The 22,212-nt window shown below is 41.9% G+C and overlaps 2 protein-coding genes across 8 annotated transcripts in view; one reads left to right on the top strand and one right to left on the bottom strand.

Moving 5' to 3' along the window:
- The window catches only part of LOC135225183 (plasminogen receptor (KT)-like), a 121,086-nt gene extending 111,882 nt beyond the window's left edge, over positions 1 to 9,204 (top strand). The window contains exons 6-7 of one of the 2 annotated variants that reach the window (XM_064264461.1): positions 4,115 to 4,196; positions 7,878 to 9,204. In XM_064264461.1, coding sequence (XP_064120531.1) covers positions 4,115 to 4,168 — 54 coding nt within the window. In that variant the 3' untranslated portion in view covers positions 4,169 to 4,196; positions 7,878 to 9,204. The remainder of the gene's footprint in view (positions 1 to 4,114; positions 4,197 to 7,877) is intronic. The other variant, XM_064264464.1, reaches the window with a different exon arrangement.
- An 8,716-nt stretch (positions 9,205 to 17,920) lies between these two features.
- The window catches only part of LOC135225182 (UPF0696 protein C11orf68 homolog), a 39,252-nt gene continuing 34,960 nt past the window's right edge, over positions 17,921 to 22,212 (bottom strand). For all 6 annotated transcript variants that reach the window (XM_064264460.1, XM_064264459.1, XM_064264455.1 and 3 more), the window contains exon 3: positions 17,921 to 22,212. This exon is cut by the window's right edge and continues 899 nt beyond it. The gene's annotated coding sequence lies outside the window, so the exon portion shown is untranslated.

The following is a 22,212-nucleotide window of genomic DNA, read 5'->3' on the forward strand; positions in this document are numbered from 1 at the left end:
CTTCAACTTCTTAATTGGAGCTTTATGATCCTTACAAGGAACTCAAACAGGTTGAGGCAAAGGATAAGCTTGAAGAGTCTGGGGAGAGTGAAGACCATCATGAACTGGAGCACATACATGTATGTGCAAGGGTGAGTCCATACTGAGAAGATGGAGAAACACTCCTATCACCCCCAGAAGACAAAGCAACGAAGTCCTGAATCCTCCAATGCCTAACCTGAGGATGGGGAGTGGGAAAAAGAGATGGAGGAAGAGAAGGATTCCTCTTATGACATTTCTTGCTCGAGAGGACAGGATACCTCTCTAGAATAACGGAGTCCAGCTATCAGCCACAGCTTGAAGAAACGTCTCCGAAGGCTCAGCAAGCATCTGTGATGATGTCAAAGATGATGATGGTAATGACGTTACAGCAACAGGCAGAGGAAGACGACACTGCAGCTGACGTCATAGGCTGAGAGGATGTCAGGAGTAATGTCACGGTATACAAAATGTCAGCGCAAGTCGATGGCCTAACTGGCAGGGAGATAAGTATGTGTCGTAGTTAACGATGGCGTCCTCCTAGGCGGCAGTATGCGAGAGCCAAAGTAGTGGAGGCCTGGAGGAGGTGGGTCTGCCAGGGGGATTGGGGGAGGTTGATGAGCAACCAAGAAATGCAACAACATGCCATCTTAGGAGGGAGGACCCTGTAGGCCTAGGGACCTAAACAATCGCCATCTTTTTTTACTCCAAATCTGAAACAAAGGAAGCAGATGGCGTAGCCTCCTCCCTTCTGGGAGGTAGATATCTCTCATGAAAGACAGAGCTACATTATACACAAAATCACCCTGTGCAACTCCCGATAATTCCAAAGACAAACCGATGGAAAAAAGGGAAGGAGACAGGGCATCAAAAGAAGCAGAGGGAAAATTCCTGGAAGAAGGGACACCAAACTGTCCACTTCAGAAGGTGAGAAACCTTCCCAAGAAGGACAAGAAGATACTCTTAAGGTGTTCCCTCTTCTTGTAGAAAGCTTTCCACTGCCACACAGGTTGGGAACAACACTGCAGGTGAGGGTTAGTGACAGTACAAAAATTAGAATTCACCTACTGCAAGTGGCATGGGGTCAGTAATGGAAGACGCCAAAAACCTCGAGCATGGAAATTCTTGAACGCCCGGACACATACGTTGATGGGGCCAAGAACTCTTGGTGGACTCCATGATACACAATCAGGCACACACACACTGAAAGCAAGCACAAAGAAATCACGGGCTAACAAAGAAACCGGCTTGAGAAGGAGAGCGCCAAAGCGACTACCCTTCAAGGCAGTCAAAGAGAGACGTGTCACGAGGTTCCAAGTCTAATCGGTGACCAGCTTCCACCTCTCGTATACGCATGAATTGCCAAAAGCCACAGATTCCTTGCTTTACAATCTTTGATTGTTTTAACTTGTTTCCAACTGGCGCAAGATTATCCTATTGTTAAGACCCAAAGGTTTGTTAGCTATGAAAAACACAAAGTTCCCATAGTCTTCCTGTCTTCACATATTCTGTGATAGACTTCCTCTCTCATTGCATTTATTCATTAATACTACTTATGCAGTATCCTTCCATTCTTCCACTGACCACATGAATATTCACTGCTATGTATTACCTGATTCCATTATTTCTCCTAAACTTATTCACCAGCCTGTGGTTTTATTCACCATCTTCAATTACCATTGCATTATCTGCAAACATCAAGCACTCCACACAATTCATGGTCTCTTTCCTTATTGAAAGGTCTTTAGTTCACAGTTTCTTTTCTTTCCTGAACCACTCTGATCTACCTAGCCTCAGGGATATTCAACAATCATGGAGACAACACATGATTATCCAAGACCAACTTGACTCCAAGTCAGTTTTCCCATTCTGTGTAACCTTAATAAAACTTGGCCTTCATCATACAAACTCTTTAATCTCTTGACATTTTACTTTGTACTGAACACCAAACATCCTCAACACCCTCCACATCACATAAGTTTTATGTAGTCCGTGTATGCCACACGTAACTTTTTCCATTGACTTTCACATCTCTTCCACAAGTTCCTAAATGACACATGATTGATTTCACTCTTGAGACATTAAAAACATAGTCTAGTGTGTAATCTTTCATGGTAGCTAAAAAATGAAACTAATATTAATATTCAGTAGATCAAAGAATATGGCTGCTAGCAAAGAATTTGAGGAATAAAATAGAATGGAAAATTCATGCACCACAGTAGTTCTTAAGTACAGTGGAACCTCGAAATACAAAAGTCCCTACTTACGAAAAATTCAAGTTACGAAAGCAAATACGAAGATTTTTTTGCCTCTGCATACGAAAATAATTCAGGTTACGAAAGGGTGTTACTGTAAAGTCCCGAGATTCGCCCGGACCGGCGAGAACAATTTTAAAACTCGCGCGCCGCCAACTGAGTAGACTTGCCACCATCCCCCCGCTCTCCCATTGGTTCCTGATGCTAATCACCACTGTAAGATCCTGCTCTCCTATTAGTCAGCATCTCTCCCATCGTGCTCTACGTAAAGGTGTTCTTCAGCCACTCGGTAGCAGCATCTTTATCGTAAACATGCGGAATTCGTTCGTTCATACACAATTTAGTTTGTTAACGTAAATTCATGTTCGTGATTTTGCTTTGTACTTTATCGTGTTGTGTGAGAACTTAATTAGTAACCTAATTACGTACGTTAGTCATGGGTCCCAAAAAAGTTGCTGAAGTTCACGGAAAGAAGAGGATGCTTTCTATGGAGACAGAAATGGAGATTATCAAGAAGTATGAGGCTGGCATGCAGTTGAAAGTGATTGACGATAGGCACCATTCTTAAGCAGAAAGAAGCCATCAAAGCAGCTACACCTTCCAAGGGCATGACTATTTTGTCCAACAAGAGGAGCCACGTGCATGATGAGATGGAGAGGCTGCTGCTTCTATGGATTGAGGACAAAGAAATCGCTGGCGATACGATAACCGAGACGGCAATCTGCCAGAAGGCCAGCGCTATATTCGGTGATCTGATTGCCCAGGCCGAAGACGACGGAGGAGAAGGGACATCGACAGCAACACCGGACTTCAAGGCTTCTCGGGGGTGGTTTGATAAATTCCGTAAACGGACTGGCATGCATTCGGTGGTGAAGAAATTGAAATTTAAAAAAAAAAACAAAGTATAAAAAAGTAAAAAAAATGTAAAAATAAAAAAAAGAAAAAAAAAAATTTAATTTTAAGTTTTTTGTAAAGTTAAGTGTTAACATTTCTGCCATTTGTTAATGTGTTTTGTAAAGTTTAGCGTAAATTTTTCTTGTCATTTTTAATGTGTTTCATACAGTTAAGTGTTCAAGTTTTCTGCCATTTGTCCTCCTCCTCTGTCGCCACTTTCAGAGATCGCCTCACTGGAAAGGTAAGGTTCCACATTTTACTACATACGTACGTATGTACGTACAGTATTTCTTGTACAGTATACCATGTACACTAATACACTTTATTTACAGGTATGTAGTACATATTAGTAGTATATGTAGTTTAAGTTAGGTATTGAATGGTCCAAATTGTTATATTTCATTGTTTATTGGTCAATTTAGCTTTATTATAAAATTTACTGGGGTGTTTTTGCAGGGCTTGGAACGAATTAGGCAATTTATATGTAAAATGTGGTTCAAGATACAAAAAAATCAAGTTACGAAGGCTGCTTCGGAACGGATTAATTTCGTATCCTGAGGTACTACTGTATACTGTAATTATCTGTTTTGTGCTTTTGCCAATTTGTAAATAATGTCTATGTATGGAAAAATTACCTTGATTATTACATATTTTTACAAGAAAAGAGAAGACGCTTTTTTCTTAATATATAAATAGTGAGTGAAATAGTTTACAGTTCATTACTGTATTCTGTGTATGATGGACGTATACTAAAAGATTAGCAAGTGACTTAATGCTCATCCGTTTTGTCAGATAACAAAGAGTACGATTTCATACACGTATATTAGCACATGGAATGCTGTGTGATGTGGTTTATTCATTTTGTTGTTACTGGCAAATATATACTACTGTGGTACTAATGAAATTAATAATGATTTGGTATTCCAAAATTCCATGCCCTGTCCTAGATGGATAAAGTCATTCTCCACGATTTGGAACGCCTCTATGGACCACAAGAATAACATTTTCTTGGGAACTTCTTGATAGAAGGCAAGTTTTGAATGTGGATGTATATATTTATATCAACTATATCAGTTTTATGTCACCGTAAAATAATGTAACATCATCTGGATTAAAATCACCTGCCAGCATACAGCATATTTTTTGTGATAATGGTCAATAAACTAATGCTTTAACAATACATCATTAGCAAACATGTATATTCATAAAAAAAACTGACTGCAACTAAGAGAACCTAATGCTAGGAATATTTATTTTTCATTTTTACTCAGCGTGTTCACAATATTTTTTTAAATTTTTCACCGATTCAAAATTAGTTGGCAAATATACTCTAGTCCATTTTACCCAGTTTGAAGATGTAAAATATTTGAGCTTTAATTAATTTAATACTGCATTTATTGCAGTATAAGCTATGATAAATATAGCAGAAATATATAGGCTACAGTAGTATTCTGTAATTCATTTTACCTGTTTAGCAGTTTTATCAGGGAAAACACATAGTTCAGATTGTGATTTGGACCAATGAATATTAAGACAGTTAAATACTTATGTCTGCTATAAAATAATCTTCAGTGTATTGTTGCCAAAATATTCATTTCAAATTTTACAACTGTAATATGTCAAAGAACACATTGCGTACTTAAAGACATGCTTATTAGCACTGTCTTATACAGTAGTTTCATATTTAATTAAAAAATTAAACATTTATTGTGCAGATGAATTTTCTTGAATGGTATTTCCTAGTACAAAGTACAGTAGCACCTCATCTTAACATATACTTAGGAGTCAGGCATTCCGATAAGTAACAAAATCCATAAAATAACAAAGGCCCTATGTTATGGCTGCACCTAAATATTTTTTTTAAATAATTTACTGATAATAATTTCACAGAGTTCCTAACCTCAACTAACCAGCACTTTACAATTAACATTCTGTTCAAGAGATTTATCCATAAACGTATCTTGTCTAAAATGGTAGCATAGCAAATAATTCATTGAAATGTAGCTGATAAGTATATAAGTCCACGAAGTTGGGGCCATTAAGTCGAGGTGTTACTGTCATGTTTTGAGATGTAGTATAAAACTGAAGACTTGGTTACAAAGAATTGATAATAAATATACAGGCAGTCCCCCGGTTTACGATGGGGGTTCTGTTCTTGAGACACGTCGTAAGCCGAAAATCGCCATAAGCTGGAACATCATCGAAAATCTTCAAAAATCCTAAGAAAACCATACTTTTAATGCTTTACTTGTATTGGAAACTATGTAAACTGCATTTTTATTGTGTTTTTCATAAAAAAAACCTTCAACTATTGATTATTTTGCCTTTTGGAGTCATATTGCTTCAGTCGTATTGGCGTCAGAACCCTGGAACAAGAGATGTAAACCTGGAAATTATTTCTGATAAATAGTATAGTAATTGAAAAGCGTCATAATTTCGGGGACTGCCTGTATTGATATTATATACAGAATATCTGGCAGAAATTGAATTTCAGTTCATCTGTTTTGCTTTGAGCTACTGAATATGAATGCAGTGCAACCAGTAACACCTTGAGACATTTGTACACCTACTGCACTATTATTATACTTGTATATGCATTTTCACATCTTTAGTTTTAATATAATTTTCTATTCTTTTGACTTTTATTGCAAAAGTTGTTTAATTTTTAATCAAGTATATATGTTAAATTTTCATTGCCACATATTTTCTGCTTGTGTACTTGTGTGTAAGGCTTTGAGCCACAACTAAGTAGTACTACTATATATTATATATGTTATAGCTTTTTTGTTACAGAAATGTCATTGCTTCTCTTTATGCACTGTGAGCTGAAATAAAAGAAAGAAATACTTGTAGTATGCAGTACAACGCATGGAAATGTTTATTTGAAATAAGGCCCTCTGTTATTCTGACTACTTTATTGTTATATATTACTTAAAGAAGAAAATTGTGGCATGTTTCCTGCATATTTCTTTTTTTTCATATTAACTGGTTCCAGGAATAATATTGTGAGATGACTGATGATGGTCAATGTATATAAACATTATAGTGTGGTATGTTTTTAGATTTGTGGTCATTGCTTAGTACGTATTTGTATTGTCTTTATCAAGGTTTTCACTAAAAATTAAAATGTTTTATGATAATGGGGAGGTTTCTGAGGCTTCTTTTGAAGAATAGGAATTGCCAGAATGTTCTTGGCGTAAGCTGTAGGGTACAACTATGAAATTTATGATTTCTGGATGTTTATTTTGATAAATACTGAAAGAAATTCACAAATTAGATTACTGCCAGAAAGCCAGTCATAGGCAGACTTAGGGACTTGACAACCGAGATCTATATAACATCACAAATTGTTCTATAAATGTAAGAAAACAGTGAAGTGGATAGTTCTAATTGCTTTATCTAAACACATCTTGAACGTATAACTTTAAGTTGTATACTATTTTGTTTAATAAGCTAGCCTTTTGAGCAAGCTTTAATATGTTGTGGTGACAGAATTCATAGGTAAACTCATTCTAACAAGTCAAATACTTGAGTAAATGTGCCTTAACATGGTAAAGTTTTATCAAAATTTGGTCAGCTTTTCATGAGTATGTTCTATTGCTGTTAGCTTGTGTTTTGGTTTGATCACATGCTCTGGGTTTGCCAATAAGTATAAAGTGGTGTGGGGAATTTTTCTCAGGCATAGGATTTGAAAGAGATGAGGCAGTATTATTAGCAAAGGGAATGAACAGTATGTATGTGGTGCCGTTATTGACCGTAGTTAAATTCCTAGGTTACATAATAGGTTGCCAAAAATTAATTAATTCAGAATTTTGTACTGAACCCAACTTTACATTGAAGTAACCGTTACTCGGCTGATGACCATACATAATGTATTTGAAGCATATTTTGATTATATTTGCAACTTCCCCAGCAATGTTGCTCAAGTGCTCAGCAGTGACAATAAACAACAGGTTTCTCAGTAAGACAAGGTAACAACTGTTCTAGTTGATGAAGCAAGACAAGTCTTCACCTCTTAGAGTGAACAAAAAAAGAACAAATTTGGTTAAGGTTAGAAATTTATATGCTTCTGAAGAGGAATATTTCCTTAGAAAAAAATTTGATCCAGGATATGCTTACTGTACAAATATCACTTATTTGCATAGCTATTTATCATAATCCATATCACATCAGAACCGATTACCAAGACTCAGGTAATGTTTTTCTCTCAGAAAGGTACTGACAGAAACCAAAGTAAGTGATATCTTTAAATTGAGCTAGTAGTTCCCATTGCAGGACAATCTGTCTTTGCCTGAGGGGAGTTATGGTAATTTTATTGATAATCAATGTTCTCCTGACATATAAAAAGTTAGTGGCTGTTATTTAATTATGGCATAGGTATTAAGATATTGCATCTCACTGAAATATGGTAATTAAATTCCTGAAAGCACTTTTGATATTAGTGTTAGTATTAGTGCATGTATTGGCGATGCTGTCTAAAATATTTTAGCTTGCTTGGTGTCTGGCTTCATGATGCAGCACATAGATATTTATTAATGCAGTATTGAAAATTAGTGGGTATATGTATATTGTATATAGCTTTCTCGTTTGCTACTAGAGCTTAGTACTTTAAAGTAATTTTGGTTTATTTTCCCTTATGTATTTATTTTGCTATTCAATTGTATATGTAAGAGAATTCTTATTTTGTAATTTTCGTCTTCTCTGTTACAGAGGTTCTGGCTGTAGCTGTAAACAGTTCATGTGCATCTGTCCTTGCCTGTCGTCAGTGTTGTGGACTTTGTGAAAATGCTTATGAGTTCAGTAGTATGTGCTACTTGTTTAAGCATGAACAGCAATAGCAAAGCTTTTACTCTGAAGGTAAAATAGTAATTTCACAATCTTGAAAATCTTATTGTATATGTACTTTTCTGTAGCTCAGTAGTTTGGCTAGATTATTTGTCTGTAGAGAGATTTTATCTTTTAGTTACTATAGAGTTTGTAATTGGTGAAAACTGCAAAACCAAGTCGCAGTATAATCTATAACAATGTTTAGTATCTCGGATAGCTAATATTTGCAGTCTGAATCTGCAACATCCACTAAAAACTCAGCCTATTTTAACTGAGCCAATAGACCCACCCAACTATTCATGAAAGTGCCAATTTTTATATGTAGTGTGCTTTGTGTTATATTTATTTTTTTTGGTGGGCCCTGGAATAACATGTCATATATACTCCAGAGCTGTTGCCATGTCTGATTTTGTATCGAGACTTGAATCATTCCATAAAAGCAGTCTAACTAAAGTACAATTTAAATATCTTCAACATAAATACACAGAGAAAATTGTTTTAATGTTCCTTTAATACTTTATATTTGTAACTATATACAGTGGTCACCCCCCCTGAATAGTTAGAACCCGCAAATAGTTGGAACCCCTATAAAAATGCTTAAGATGGCCTATTTTATTAGTTAAAACTCAAGAAAAACCCACTACAAATTTGTATACTTGGTTTTTTCAATAGTTTCATCACAAAAAGTGCATTTTATGATGAAACTGATAAAAAACATGGGAATTTGTGGATATTTCTCATAGAAAAATACTGCGAATAGGCGAATTTTCCATGAATAATGGGGGAATATGTTCCAAAGAAATCTGTGAATGTGCGAGTCCACGAATCCGAAGAATGCGAATACGGTGGGTCCACTATATTTATGAGTGTGTAACTACGTACTATGTGGGTATCGAGTTCATATGGTTAGACTTTGTAAATTCAGCTCTGTACTTGTGTGCAGTACACCCCATGGTAGGAGCTTCATAGCATTACTTTTTAATCTGGCTTTCTGTGAACCAAAACCACTTTATTGTATACTCAGATGAATTTCTGACTGAACTGAATCAGCTAATTAAGGAATCAGCTGCATTGTATATTTTACAAATTTATCCAAGCTTTATTACAGTATATTGTATCAAAATACACATACACCACTTTTCTGAGGAGCTATTGCCATTGTTCTACATAATACAAATATTGTTAAATTAATAAAACAAAAGCCTTCTTATGCTACACTGGATGATTTTCCCTGTTTGTGAATAAACATCATTAGTAAACAAACTCTCCTGATAGTCTTGCAAACACACAGTAGTTTGCTATCAAAGAGAAGGACTGCATTAACTGGACATGACTTTTGCAGTTTATTCCTCTATAACTGATGAAAAGTCTGCTTTCAAACCTCTTTGAAAATGCTAGCCAACAATTTGATAATGCAGTTTAAAATTTGGTATTATAGTATAATGAGCCACTGGCCAACAAGGATACAATAATTGCTAAAGAACCTAACTTTTGCCTTAATGATTAGTTTTCCCCCCTCAAATAATACCTTTATTTTCAAGCCATCAAGTTTTGTATCAACAAGACTGCCATGTTCACGCTATAGGTCTAAGAGGTGAAAGAAAACGCTGATGTGGCTTTGACTTTTAACTTTAATATTGCCCAAACAGTTTCCAAACCTTTCTTAAAACCATTTATAACAAGTTCTTACAATTCTCAATACTATTAGCTACTTTTAAATTCTCAAGATATTTTGCAAATCAAATTGGAGATGCTTTAGTCAGTACCAAAAAAAAAAGGAGGGAAAAAAAAAAAAAAAAACAGCGAGCCTCCCCAAAGGTAACTTTAAAAAACAAGTGTGTGTTTTAACAAGATATCCCTAAAACAAATGAACAGGTTTTGATAAAATTTGGTGGCACTTTCTATTGCGCGACTGGTTCTAGAACTTGATATTTTGTTCATGAAACTTACCTGTCAGATATATATATAGCTGTATTTTCTGACGTCCGACAGAATTTCAAAACTCGCGGCACACGTAGTGGGCGGCCAGTTGGTAGTACCCATTCCCGCCGCTGGGAGGCGGATATCAGGAACCATTCCCATTTTCTGTTCATATTTTTTCTGTCGCCGGTGCTGGAAACAACTGTTTGCAGTACCTCCGTCTAGGATTTTTTATTTATCTCGCTTTAAATTATCTGGATTGACTTTTGGTATCGACTTCTGGATTGTTGGATTGGCACGCGTAATAGTGGATTGGTTTTTGATTTTGGATTGGCTTTTCTGTGTACATGATGTCGGGATCAAGTACTGGGAGTTTCAGAGTGTGTGTGAGGAGTGAATGTAAGGCGAGGCTTCTTAAACCTTCAGTTGATCCTCACACAGTTTGTATGGAATGCAGGGGGCATGTTTGCTTGGTTGATGATCGGTGCAATGAATGCAAGGATTTGTCAGATGGTAAATGGAAGATGTATGAGACCTATCGACGTAAATTGGAGCGCGATAGAGTCAGGAGGTCTTCCTCCAAGAGCAGTTCTACAAAAGGTAAGGAATGTAACATTTCTCCTCCTCTAACACCGGTAGATTTTGTTCAACCTAATCCTGTTTTGTTGCCTTCGGGCCCTAGTGCTGTGTCTGGAGAAGGTAACACCCTTTCTCTGATTCTTGAGTCTATTCGCGCTCTTGAATCGAAAGTGTTGGCCTTAGAAACTGGCCCTGTGAAAGTTTGTGATAGTGCCCCTAGTGTTGTGGAGGGGGCGTCAGATCGGCCCCATAATGCCTCTAGGCCTAGACCTCTATCGGACTCCCAGGACTCAGGGAGTGGGTATGTCGAAAGCCGCAAGAGGGTTACGGGGGCTACCCCACCGATCTGGCGTCCCTTCGGCAGGCCTTGTTGCTAAGTCCCAGGCTGCCAAGGAGCGCGCACGACCCCGCGCGCGTCCTGAAGGATTGCTTTTCGTCCTCCGAAGCGTCCTCCCCGCGCAAGGGGTGGAGCGCTCGGAGAGACTCGCGTCCGTTGAAAAGGACTTTTCGTTTTGAGGACGCTTCCCGTCCTATGTCGCCACTTTCGTCAGAGGACGCGTATGACGCTTTTCCTCCTCAGAAGAGAGGTAGAGTCTCAACCGACGAGGACGTTGGTTTCCGCGCACAGGCGTGTTCACCCGAGATGCAGGTAGCTGTACCTGCTAGAAGGAAGGAGGCGTCCCCTCGCCCCTCGCCTTCTCGCAGGGTCAGTCCTGCCCCTTCTTCTGCTCCTTCGTCACCTATGAAGGATATCCTTGTGTCCCTTCAGGACCAGATTACGTCTCTCATGGCTCAAAGGACTCGCCCAGCAGTCGAGCCTAAGCGGAGAAAGGACGTTAGGCTGCCCGTCAAGAGGACGAAGCAGTCTCATTCTCTCTCGTCTCGTTCGTCTCTCTCTCCACCTCCGGATCGTCACCGTTCTCGTTCTCCGAGTAGATCTTTCGCTCACGCTGTGGAGGACGCTCGGCAGGACGCTTTTGCGCTCTCGGCAGGACGCTTTGCGCTCTCGCAGGGCGCTGAGGACGCTCGCCGTTCGAAGCAGGACGCTTTGCGCTCTCGGCAGGACGCTTTTGAGGACGCTCGGCAGGACGCTCGCCGTTCAAAGCAAGACGCTTTTCGGACGAGGCAGGACGCTTTTGAGGACGCTCAGCAGGACGCTTGCTTGGCTAAGCAGGACGCTTTTGGCGCCTCTCGTCAGGAAGCTCGCGCTTCCTCTCGTAGGGACGTGTCTGGTAAGACAGTTCCCGTTGCTTCAAAGGACGCGCTACGTTCGCAGGATGTCAGTCCTTCAAAGGATCGTCGTAAGGGCGATTCCGTACCTGAAGCGGGGACTTCCACTCAACGGAAGTCTTTGTTCAGGCCTGAGACTGCTGGACGTACGCCCTCTCCGGATGGACGTTCTCCAGTTCCTCTTAGGGAGGAAGGGGAACTTAGTAGTCCAGGGAGTTCAGTCGAAGAAGAACCTCCTGTAGCTTCAGCTGTCTCGGACTTAAGGTTCTTGTGCGGCTGTTACGTTCATCCTTCGGGGATAAGTTTCAGCCGGCAGCCCCTAGGTCTCCTCCCTCTCAACTTTCGTCTTCTAAGTCTGTTAGACCCCTGAGTTCGTCGAAATGAAGACGTCGCTTTCGACCAAGAGGGCTTTCAAGAAGCTACAAGATTTTATGTCTCGAAGGAAGGACCAGGGCAAGACCACTTTCGCCCTTCCTCCCTCTAGACTCTCCGGGAAAGGAGGAATTTGGTATGAAACTAAGGAGGACGTGGAAGTAAAGGTTCCTTCGTCCGCTCTTGGGGACTTCTCCAGTTTAGTGGACGCTCAGAGGAGGTCCCTATTATCGTCTGCTAAGGTGTCCTGGACTCCTGTGGAGACGGACCACCACTTGAAGGGACTGCTGCGCACTTTGAGTGTCTTTAATTTCTTAGACTGGTGCTTGGGAGTTTTGGACCTTCAGTCTAGAAGTCCTGATTCTCTCAGTCTGGGGGAGCTGTCCAGCGTGTTGTCGTGTATGGACAAGGCCGTCAGGGATGGTTCGGAAGAGCTAGTTTCTCATTTTGGAACGGCTTTCCTAAAGAAAAGAGCTCTTTTATGTAATTTTACCGCGAAGTCGGTTTCTCCTGCTCAGAAAGCGGAATTGCTCTTTGCGCCTCTTTCGGACCATCTCTTCCCCCAGGCTATGGTAAAGGATCTTGCAACGAGTTTGCAGGAGAAGGCGACCCAGGACCTCTTGGTACAGTCTTCAAGACGCCCAGCAGTTCCTTCCACATCTTCATTCGGTAAACCCCCGAAGAAAGTCAAACCCTTTCGTGGGGCACCCCCCTCGAGAGCAGCTCCTCGAGGGAGAGGTTTTTCGAGAGGAAGAGCTTCATTTAAACCGAAATCCACCAAATGAAGATCTTGTCCTTCAGACGCCAGTCGGGGCCAGGCTGAAGTTCTTTGCGGAGGCATGGAGGCAGAGAGGGGCGGATCCTTGGACTCTCAAGATCGTAGAGCAGGGGTACAAGATCCCCTTTTTACATCCTCCTCCTTTAACATCAACTCCCAGAGACCTCTCTCCGTCTTATCAGGGAGAGAAGAAAAGTATCCTTTTCGATCTTTTAGACCAGATGGTCGAAAAAAGAGCGGTGGAGCAAGTCTTGGACCTGGGGTCACCGGGCTTCTACAACAGGATTTTCCTGGTACCGAAGCAGTCGTCGGGTTGGCGCCCAGTCCTGGATGTGAGCAGGCTCAATCTTTTTGTGGAGAAGATCAAGTTCAAAATGGAGACGCCTCAGTCAGTGCTAGGAGCCTTGAGACCTGGCGACTGGATGGTGTCTCTGGACCTGCAGGACGCGTACTTTCACGTCCCCGTCCACCCTCTTTCAAGGAAGTACCTGAGATTCGTCTTAGACAACAGGGTTTGGCAATTCAGAGCCCTTTGTTTCGGTCTCAGCACGGCCCCGATGGTTTTTACAATGATAATGAGGAATGTAGCGAAGTGGCTCCATTCTTCAGGGATCAGGATATCCCTCTACCTCGACGATTGGCTGATCAGAGCATCGTCGAGACGAAAATGTCTGAAGGACCTTCAGTTGACGTTAGCCCTAGCAAAATCTCTGGGTCTTTTGGTCAACTCCGAAAAGTCGCATCTGACCCCGACACAGTCCATCGTGTATCTGGGGATTCAGATGGATTCAGTGGCTTTTCGGGCGTTTCCATCCCAGGAACGTCAGCGGCTGGGTTTAGAGAAAGTCGCAGCCTTCCTAGGGAGAGAAGCTTGTTCGGCGAGGGAGTGGATGAGTCTGCTGGGCACCATTTCCTCGCTGGAAAAGTTTGTCTCGCTGGGAAGACTGCACCTCAGGCCTCTTCAATTTTTCCTTGCGGAAGAATGGAAGTCGAAGGAGGACCTGAATGCGATCCTAAGGATCTCAAACAAAGTAAAAGACCACTTAAGATGGTGGCTCGACCCTCAGAAGTTGCGAGAGGGCTTCTCCCTAAATCTTCTGAGCCCCGACCTAGTGTTGTTCTCAGACACTTCCATTTCCGGTTGGGGAGCAACACTAGGGGGGGAGGAAGTGTCAGGCTCCTGGAGAGGGGAACAGGTAGCCTGGCACATCAATGTAAAGGAACTGGCAGCGATATTCCTGTCGCTGCAGTTCTTCGAAGACAAACTGTCAGGCAAGGTCGTTCAAGTCAACTCAGACAGTACCACCAGCCCTTGCATATCTACAAAGAATCAGGGAGGAACTCACTCCAGATCCCTTTTTCTCCTTGCGAGGGAAGTTCTGCTATGGGCAGACGCAAGGCACATCAAGATCCTGACGAGATTCGTGGCAGGGGTTCAGAATGTCAGGGCGGACCTTCTCAGTCGACGAAATCAGATTCTGCCAACAGAATGGACCTTGCACCAGGAAGTCTGTCAACAATTATGGAGATTGTGGGGACGTCCTCTAGTCGACCTGTTCGCTACGTCGAGGACGAAGAGGCTTCCTCTGTATTGCTCCCCGGTTCTGGATCCAGGGGCAATTGCGGTGGACGCGTTGCTCTGGAACTGGACAGACCTGGATCTTTACGCCTTTCCCCCATTCAAGATCATGGGGGAGGTCATGAGGAAGTTCGCAGCTTCAGAAGGGACAAGGTTGACTCTGATTGCCCCGATGTGGCCAGCAAGAGAGTGGTTCACAGAGGTCATGACTTTCCTTGTGGACTTCCCAAGAACGTTGCCCTGGAGGAGAGATCTACTCAGACAGCCTCACTTCAAAAGGTATCACCAAAACCTCTCCGCTCTGGCTCTGACTGCGTTCAGACTATCGAAAAGTTGGCCAGAGCGAGAGGCTTTTCAAAGGCAGCTGCGAGAGCAATCGCTAATGCTCGAAGAGCCTCTTCAAGAGCTGTCTACCAGTCTAAGTGGGCCTCCTTCAGGGCATGGTGCAAAAAGGAAGGAATTTCCTCTTCCACGACCTCTGTGAACCAGATAGCAGATTTCCTACTCTATTTAAGAAATGTGCAGAAATTGGCAGTTCCTACAATTAAAGGTTATAGGAGTATGTTGTCTGCCGTTTTTCGCCACAGAGGACTGGACCTCTCCGACAATAAGGATCTACACGATCTCTTAAGGTCGTTCGAAACCTCCAAGATTCCACAGGCAAGACCACCCTCATGGAATCTCGATGTGGTTTTGAAACATCTAATGCTAAGTCCCTTTGAGCCTCTCCATGAAGCTTCTCTAAGGGACTTGACGAGGAAAGCGCTTTTCCTAGCTTCTCTGGCGACGGCGAAGAGAGTTAGTGAAATCCAAGCGTTCAGTAGGCCTAGTGGGCTTCAAGGGGGACAACGCTGTCTGCTCGTTGAGCCCGTCTTTCTTGGCAAAAAACGAGAACCCGTCTAATCCTTGGCCGAGGAGCTTTGAAATCAAAGGTATGTCGGGTCTCGTGGGTCAAGAACCAGAGAGAGCCCTGTGCCCTGTCAGGGCTCTCAAGTTCTATGTTAATAGAACTAAAGAGATAAGAGGTCCCTCAGGTAATCTCTGGTGCTCGGTGAAGAGACCAGATTTGCCGTTGTCGAAGAATGCTGTGGCTTTCTTCTTGAGGGACGTCATTAAAGAGGCTCATTCATCTTGCCAGAAGACTGATTTGAGCCTCTTTTAAAGTGAAAGCTCACGAAGTCAGAGCCGTAGCTACTTCTCTTGCCTTCCAAAGGAATATGTCTATCAAAGATATCCGTGATAGCACCTTTTGGAGGAGCAATTCCGTATTCGCCTCACTTTACCTCCGGGATGTGAGAACGATTTACGAGAACTGTAGTTCTTTGGGGCCTTACATTTCGGCAGACACAGTTTTGGGGGCTGAAGGTAGCTCTCTCCCTATCCCTTAGCTTAGTTTAGGTTAGTTTTTTTTTTTGTGTTTTTGGTTGATGGTGAGATCTTCTGTGGAAATCTCCCATTCTTTAGTTTAACTGTCAGGGGTTTTTTGGTTAGTTGGTCAGGTGGTGGTCGGTTGCTGTGTTACTTCCATATGTTTGGCTAGATGGTCTTGTCACATTGAGGTCACGTCCCCGTTGACAGAGCATCCAGAGTGCACCAGCACTACAGGTCCACACCTGGCTGGCAACTCTGATAAAAGCAGAAGCAGGCTTAAGTGACAGTAATCACAGAGTCTACTTTGCTATCAGGTAAGGAACCAAGAAGTAAATCTTTTACTTAATTTAAGTTTCCTAAAAATCCTATTCTGTCTCTACCCACCATCCGAAGGTGGGATTCAGCTATATATATATCTGACAGGTAAGTTTCATGAACAAAATGTTATTGTTATACTACAATTAAGTTTGTTCATACTTACCTGGCAGATATATATAATTAGAGTGCCCACCCTCCTCCCCTCAGGAGACAAGGGTCATGAATAAAATATGAACAGAAAATGGGAATGGTTCCTGATATCCGCCTCCCAGCGGCGGGAATGGGTACTACCACCTGGCCGCCCACTACGTGTGCCGCGAGTTTTGAAATTCTGTCGGACGTCAGAAAATACAGCTATATATATATCTGCCAGGTAAGTATGAACAAACTTAATTGTATTATAACAATAACATTTTTTTTATTAATATCCATTTAGGGAAAGGTCAGTGCTTCAACAGTATATGTACCAATAAAAAAAATCACCATACTTGAAGGTTCACGTATTGAATGTTTTCACCAAAATCTGTCAAGTTAGATTTCATGTAATCATGCTGACAAAACAAATCAGTGTCTAAACCAAGATCCAACTTTCTTGTTGGTGGTAATGTCTGTCTATTGCCCGTAACAATTACACAGACAAACTTTAACATTATGTAGATTCTATTGCATATCATTGCTTAATGAAACACAACTTCAGTTTCTTAATAACTATTATTTGGTTTTACATTATTTCAGTTAAGGTTAAATCCTTCTTTCAATAAAGGCTAAAGCCTCAAGGCACAAAAACTGGACTGGACATTATTCTCACTGGTAAAATGTGATGTGACAGTTTTTGTGCATTTTCATTTCATTTAAACTTTGTGATGATAGTTTTTTTTTATGGCCATTATCATTTCTTGGAAGACACCACCAATTTTTTTTTTTTTTTTATTAGGGGAGAGTGGGACACCTTGAACATAGGGGCACATTGAACCATTGGACTTTTCAGGAACAGTTTTCTATTTTGCCACTAGATGTCTCCCATGCAAGAACCCTCTGTTGATGACTCACTTTATGACCAATAAGGTGTTAGCCAAAGTGTAGTGGCCACGTGCCACAGGACGTTTCTTGGATTTTTAACCTTCTAAGTAAATATTCAGAGGTGAGTAACAATCCTTCTCATAATATTCCTTTACCAGATACTCTCAGTCACATGACTGGTGTACCTAGTGGATCAGATGAGGGATTTTGACAAAGGAAAAATCTATTTCTGGGGGAAGACCTGTGTCGCCCGGTGAAAAGTTCCTGTAGCTCACTTTTCTAAGTATAAATAGATCCTAAATATACCAGAGAAAAAGCTAGCATGGTATGCTGAAGTTACTACCCTCAGCTTGAACAGCCCAAGAGCATCGGTATAAGCATATGGGCGAGTGGAAGCCACTACTCACAGGTCTTCTGCCAATTAGAGGATTCCTCTCCAAAGTCCCTCCCACGGCAAGAGCCGTTACAAAGGCTGCTCCCCTTACCTTCCGCTCGCTCTCGCTACTACTACTACCACTACCCGCCCGCCATCTTCATTCCTGGAATAGACACCCAAGCTTGGCTGGTTAAGGGTGGGGAAAGAAGGGATGAGTTCACCGGGCGACACAGGTCTTCCCCCAGAAATAGATTTTTCCTTTGTCAAAATCCCTTTTCTGGGTTCGACCTGTGTCTGCCGGTGAAAAAGTATCAGAGAATTTCCACCCAAGCTTAACAGATACCAAACGAGTATATAAAAAGGGGGGATAATGAAACCTAAGGTTCACTAAAAGAGTAAATTTAATGCACTGTACTTACTAATTACACTAGAACTTAAAGTATGGCTTAAAACTAGCAATAATAAGATAATAATAAGACAATTTAAAGAATGGTATCTGAAGCAATATACAAAAGGTATGTAAAGACAGGTCAGTGATACCAATATGGTCTCAACACTATGTACATGTTCCAGTGACGGGATGGCAAACCAACCAGCCTGGCCCGGAAGTGAGAGGGTTGGCAGGGAATACGAGCGAGGCAGGTAGGAAGGACGAGCGAGGCAGGTAGGAAGGAGAGAGTATTAATGGGAAAAAGGACTAAGAAAAAGGGGCTAAGGGAAGGAGTTGATAAGACTCGGTCATTCAGGGGAGACTATGCTCCCTGCAGCCACTGTTGAGAATTTAAGGGCCTCAAAGTTTTTGAGATAGTGGCGTTTAAATACTGCTGGAGATTTCCAACCTGTATATTTCTTCAGGTCTTCAAAATTCATATTGTGAAAATAGTTAATGGAGGTAGCCACTGCTCGGATGTCATGGACGTGTGGGATTGAATCCGGGCTGGCCTGTTTAATAAAGTAGAGTATTTGTTGTCTAATACCTTTAAGAGAAATCGTACCACCTTTCTCTCTAATGAAAAGGGGGCCTGAAGATTTTTCAGAAGTCCTGGCCAAAAAGGATTTAAGGGTAACGACAGGACACAATGATGAGTCCTGTGTCAGAGGAATAATTTTCCATGGAGCCCATCTGTTTTGTGGGTCCTCGTTCTTAGCCAAGAACTTCCGATCTGGGATAGTAATACTTCACCCGACGGGAGGAATTCAATATGATCTGGATTTCTAGAGAGAGCCGAGAGTTCAGATATTCTGGCACCTGAAGCCAGGCCCATTAAGAATAAGGTCTTTCTGAGAAGGGTTATATATGAGCATGACTCATTATCAGTGTCTGAGGCTAATTTAAGTAAGTCATTCAAAATCCAAGAGACCTTATGAGGGTGGTCTATTGGTCTCAGACGGGCACATGCTCTTAGAATCGAAGAGAAGTATGAATCTGACAAGTTAATATTAAAGCCAAGCTGAAAAGTCTTCCTTAAGGCCGATTTGATCGTAGTAATGGTACTAACGGCTAGGCCTTTCTCAGAGTTCTAAAGAACGAAATTGCCAGATTTGTAGTCATATTTTGAGCAGCTGAATCTTTTAGAAAAATGGCCAACTTCTTTACTGCTGAATCATACTGCCTGAGCGTTGATTCTCTTTTATCTGATTCTATGAATAAGATGTTAAGTGGATCAATACTAGCGTCCTTTTGGGCTGCAAACTTCATGAAGTCCATAAAGTTAGGGCACTCAGAATTCTTGAGGAAGCTGACACAGTCTTGAGTTTGTACTACCTGTGTCAGTTCCGGACGGGGATCCGTTTGGGCCGGAGATTCGGTTCTAGAAGAAGCGGAAACCAGTTGCTCCTTGGCCAGTTGGGTGCCACTAATGCTACCTGTCCTGTGAAAGATCTTAGCTTGTGCAGGACCTTCATCAGAAGATTCACCGCTGGAAATAGGTAAATCTTCTGCCAATTGTTCCAATCTATGGACATCGCATCTGTGGCGTAAGCTAGAGGGTCCAGGTTGGGTGCCACGTAACATGGTAGTTTGTGATTGGATTCCGTGGCGAATAGGTCTACTTGAAGATCCAGGATTTGATTGCAAATCCACCGGAACGACTTCCTGTCCAGGGACCACTCCGATTCCAGCGGAGTTGTCCTGGAAAGTGCGTCTGCGATAACATTCTTTACTCCTGCCAAGTGAGTTGCTGACAGGTGCCAATGATTTTTCGCCGCCAACGAAAATATCGCAATCAATACATGATTTAGTTTGCTTGACCTGGAGCCTCCTCTGTTTATGTAGTGGACTACTACTAAACTGTACGAGACTAGCCATATATGACTGTTTCTGGCTGAGACAGTCGCTTTAGGGTCAGGAAAACTGCCATCGCTTCTAGAAAATTGATGTGGAACTGGTGGAACATATCCGACCATGTTCCTTGAACTTTCTTGTATTGCGAGTATCCTCCCCAGCCGCTCAGAGATACGTCCGTGTGGATGGTTAGAGACGGCAGAGGGAATTGCAGTGGTACTGACTTGGCCAGGTTCCGGCGTTCCGTCCATGGACGAAGCCTTTTTGTCAAAATGGGTGCAATTACGGAGATCTTGTCCCTGAGATTGATGTTGGCTCTCTTTCTCCAGACTCGATTGATATCCTTCAATGTGGCTTTCAATAGGACGTCCGTCACCGACGCAAAATGTAGCGAACCTAGGATTCTCTCTTGGGTACGCCAAGAAGCCTTTTTGTTCTTGAGGAACTGTTTCGTAGCCATCGCTATCTCCTTGACCTTCTTGGGTGGGAGACAGAGCTTGTGCTTGATTAGGTCCCATTGGATTCCCAGCCATTGGAAGCGGGAAGCCGGAACGAGCAGAGATTTTTCCCTGTTTATCTGGAAACCCAGAAATTCCAAGAATTTTATCACCTTGGCTGTTGCTTTGCGGCACTCGTCGATGATGGCTGCCCAAATGAGCCAGTCGTCTAGATAGGCTACTAACACTACCCCTCGAGTCCTTAGTTCTTGAACTATTGTCTCTCCTAGTTTGGTGAATACCCTGGGCACAATGTTGAGCCCGAATGGCATGACTGAATGAGTAAGCCTGCTTTCCTAGCTTGAAGCCTAGGTACGGAGAGTAGTTCCTTGCTATCGGAACATGATAGTAAGCGTCTGTAAGATCTATAGAGGTCCGTCTGCGAAATCTGTCGCAATGAATATATGAGTTGAGACGGGACAAGTCCAGAATCAACTCTTCTTTTGTCTGAGTCCTTCTTTGGGACACTGAACAGACGTCCTTGAAACTTTAGGCGTTTTACTTTCTTTATAGACTCTTCTGCAGGAGATCTTTGGTATAGCCTATAAGGTCCGCCGTTGGCATCTGGTAAAAACTGACTGGCGGAGGGGGCCCTTTCTCCCATTTCCACCCCAGACCTTTTGAGACTATACTGTGGGCCCATGGATTGAAGGTCCAATGGTCCCGGAAGAGATATAATCTCCCTCCCACCTGTGGGTTCTCACTGGCTGGCTGCAGGTCTGCTACCTCTGCCTCCGCGGAAGCCTCTACCTCTTGGTCCGCCTCGTAGCCGGGTGCCACCTCTGGCCCTGCTACTTCCGGCATGCCTATTGTAGCCACGAAATGCGTCTCACAACTCGTAGGCGGGGTTGAAGGCTGGGGAGGTCACTATGGCTGTCGAGGTCGAAGGCTGCTAAGCCGGTGGAGTTTGTACTAGGACAAACTGTTGCCGCGGTTGAGCCTTAGATGTCGAAGGCTTACCGACCTGGGAGACCGGAACCGCTTGCACGACCGCCTGAGGACAGATAATTATTTCTTTACCATAATTGTTTAGTGATTTATCTCAAGTGAGATTCATAAACCCAATTATTACAGTTTCATGCCAAAGATGTGTGATTTATAAATCCCATTATAAAAGAGCCATGCCAAAGATGGCAGATCTTGTTAGCTTAATTGTAGAATAGCTTATCCATAAGAAATTAGCTTAATGAACCCAAAGAAAAGTTTGTGTTAGGATTTTGTGAAACCAAAGAGGATATTTTATCTCTATTTATATACATGGAACTAATGAATAGGCCTACATTTACACAAATAAACAAATTGTACTTCTACTTCCTTCTATAAGTAACATGGATTATGCTGCCCTTAGGTATGTTCAATGTACCCCACCTATGGGGCAGATTGAACCAATTTGGCATTTGTTTTTTTAACCTTAAAGTACACCTCCAAGAGATTTTAAGAACCCCATGTGCTTCACAGAATAATTAGCCTAATGTAATGGTAGAACTTTTTTATGATAAGTACTAGACCAAAATGTTCCAGAAAAATTTTCGTAGAGCGAGAGAATCACAAAAATATGTTCAATGTGCCCCACTCTCCCCTACTTAACATTTTATCTTAATGACCATTATTGTTTCTTGGTGGAGAAACCAATATGTTTTATTATTTACCATCTACCATCCTATTCCTAATGCAATATGAACTATATCACAGACTTCACATATTTTTTGTCAATGTACCTTTAAGATTTTGTTTTGTTTGGTTGGTTGCATATAGCTAACTATGTGTATACGTATAACAATCCTGTACTCATTAGGCTGCATCCATACTACAGTAAAATATGTCATAAACACACATCAGCAGCTTATCGCACAGACTTCAAAGACTGGTTGAATCCAAGTAAAAGGACTTATTG

Source organism: Macrobrachium nipponense, chromosome 13 (assembly GCF_015104395.2).
Source record: "Macrobrachium nipponense isolate FS-2020 chromosome 13, ASM1510439v2, whole genome shotgun sequence".
NCBI lineage: Eukaryota > Metazoa > Arthropoda > Malacostraca > Decapoda > Palaemonidae > Macrobrachium > Macrobrachium nipponense.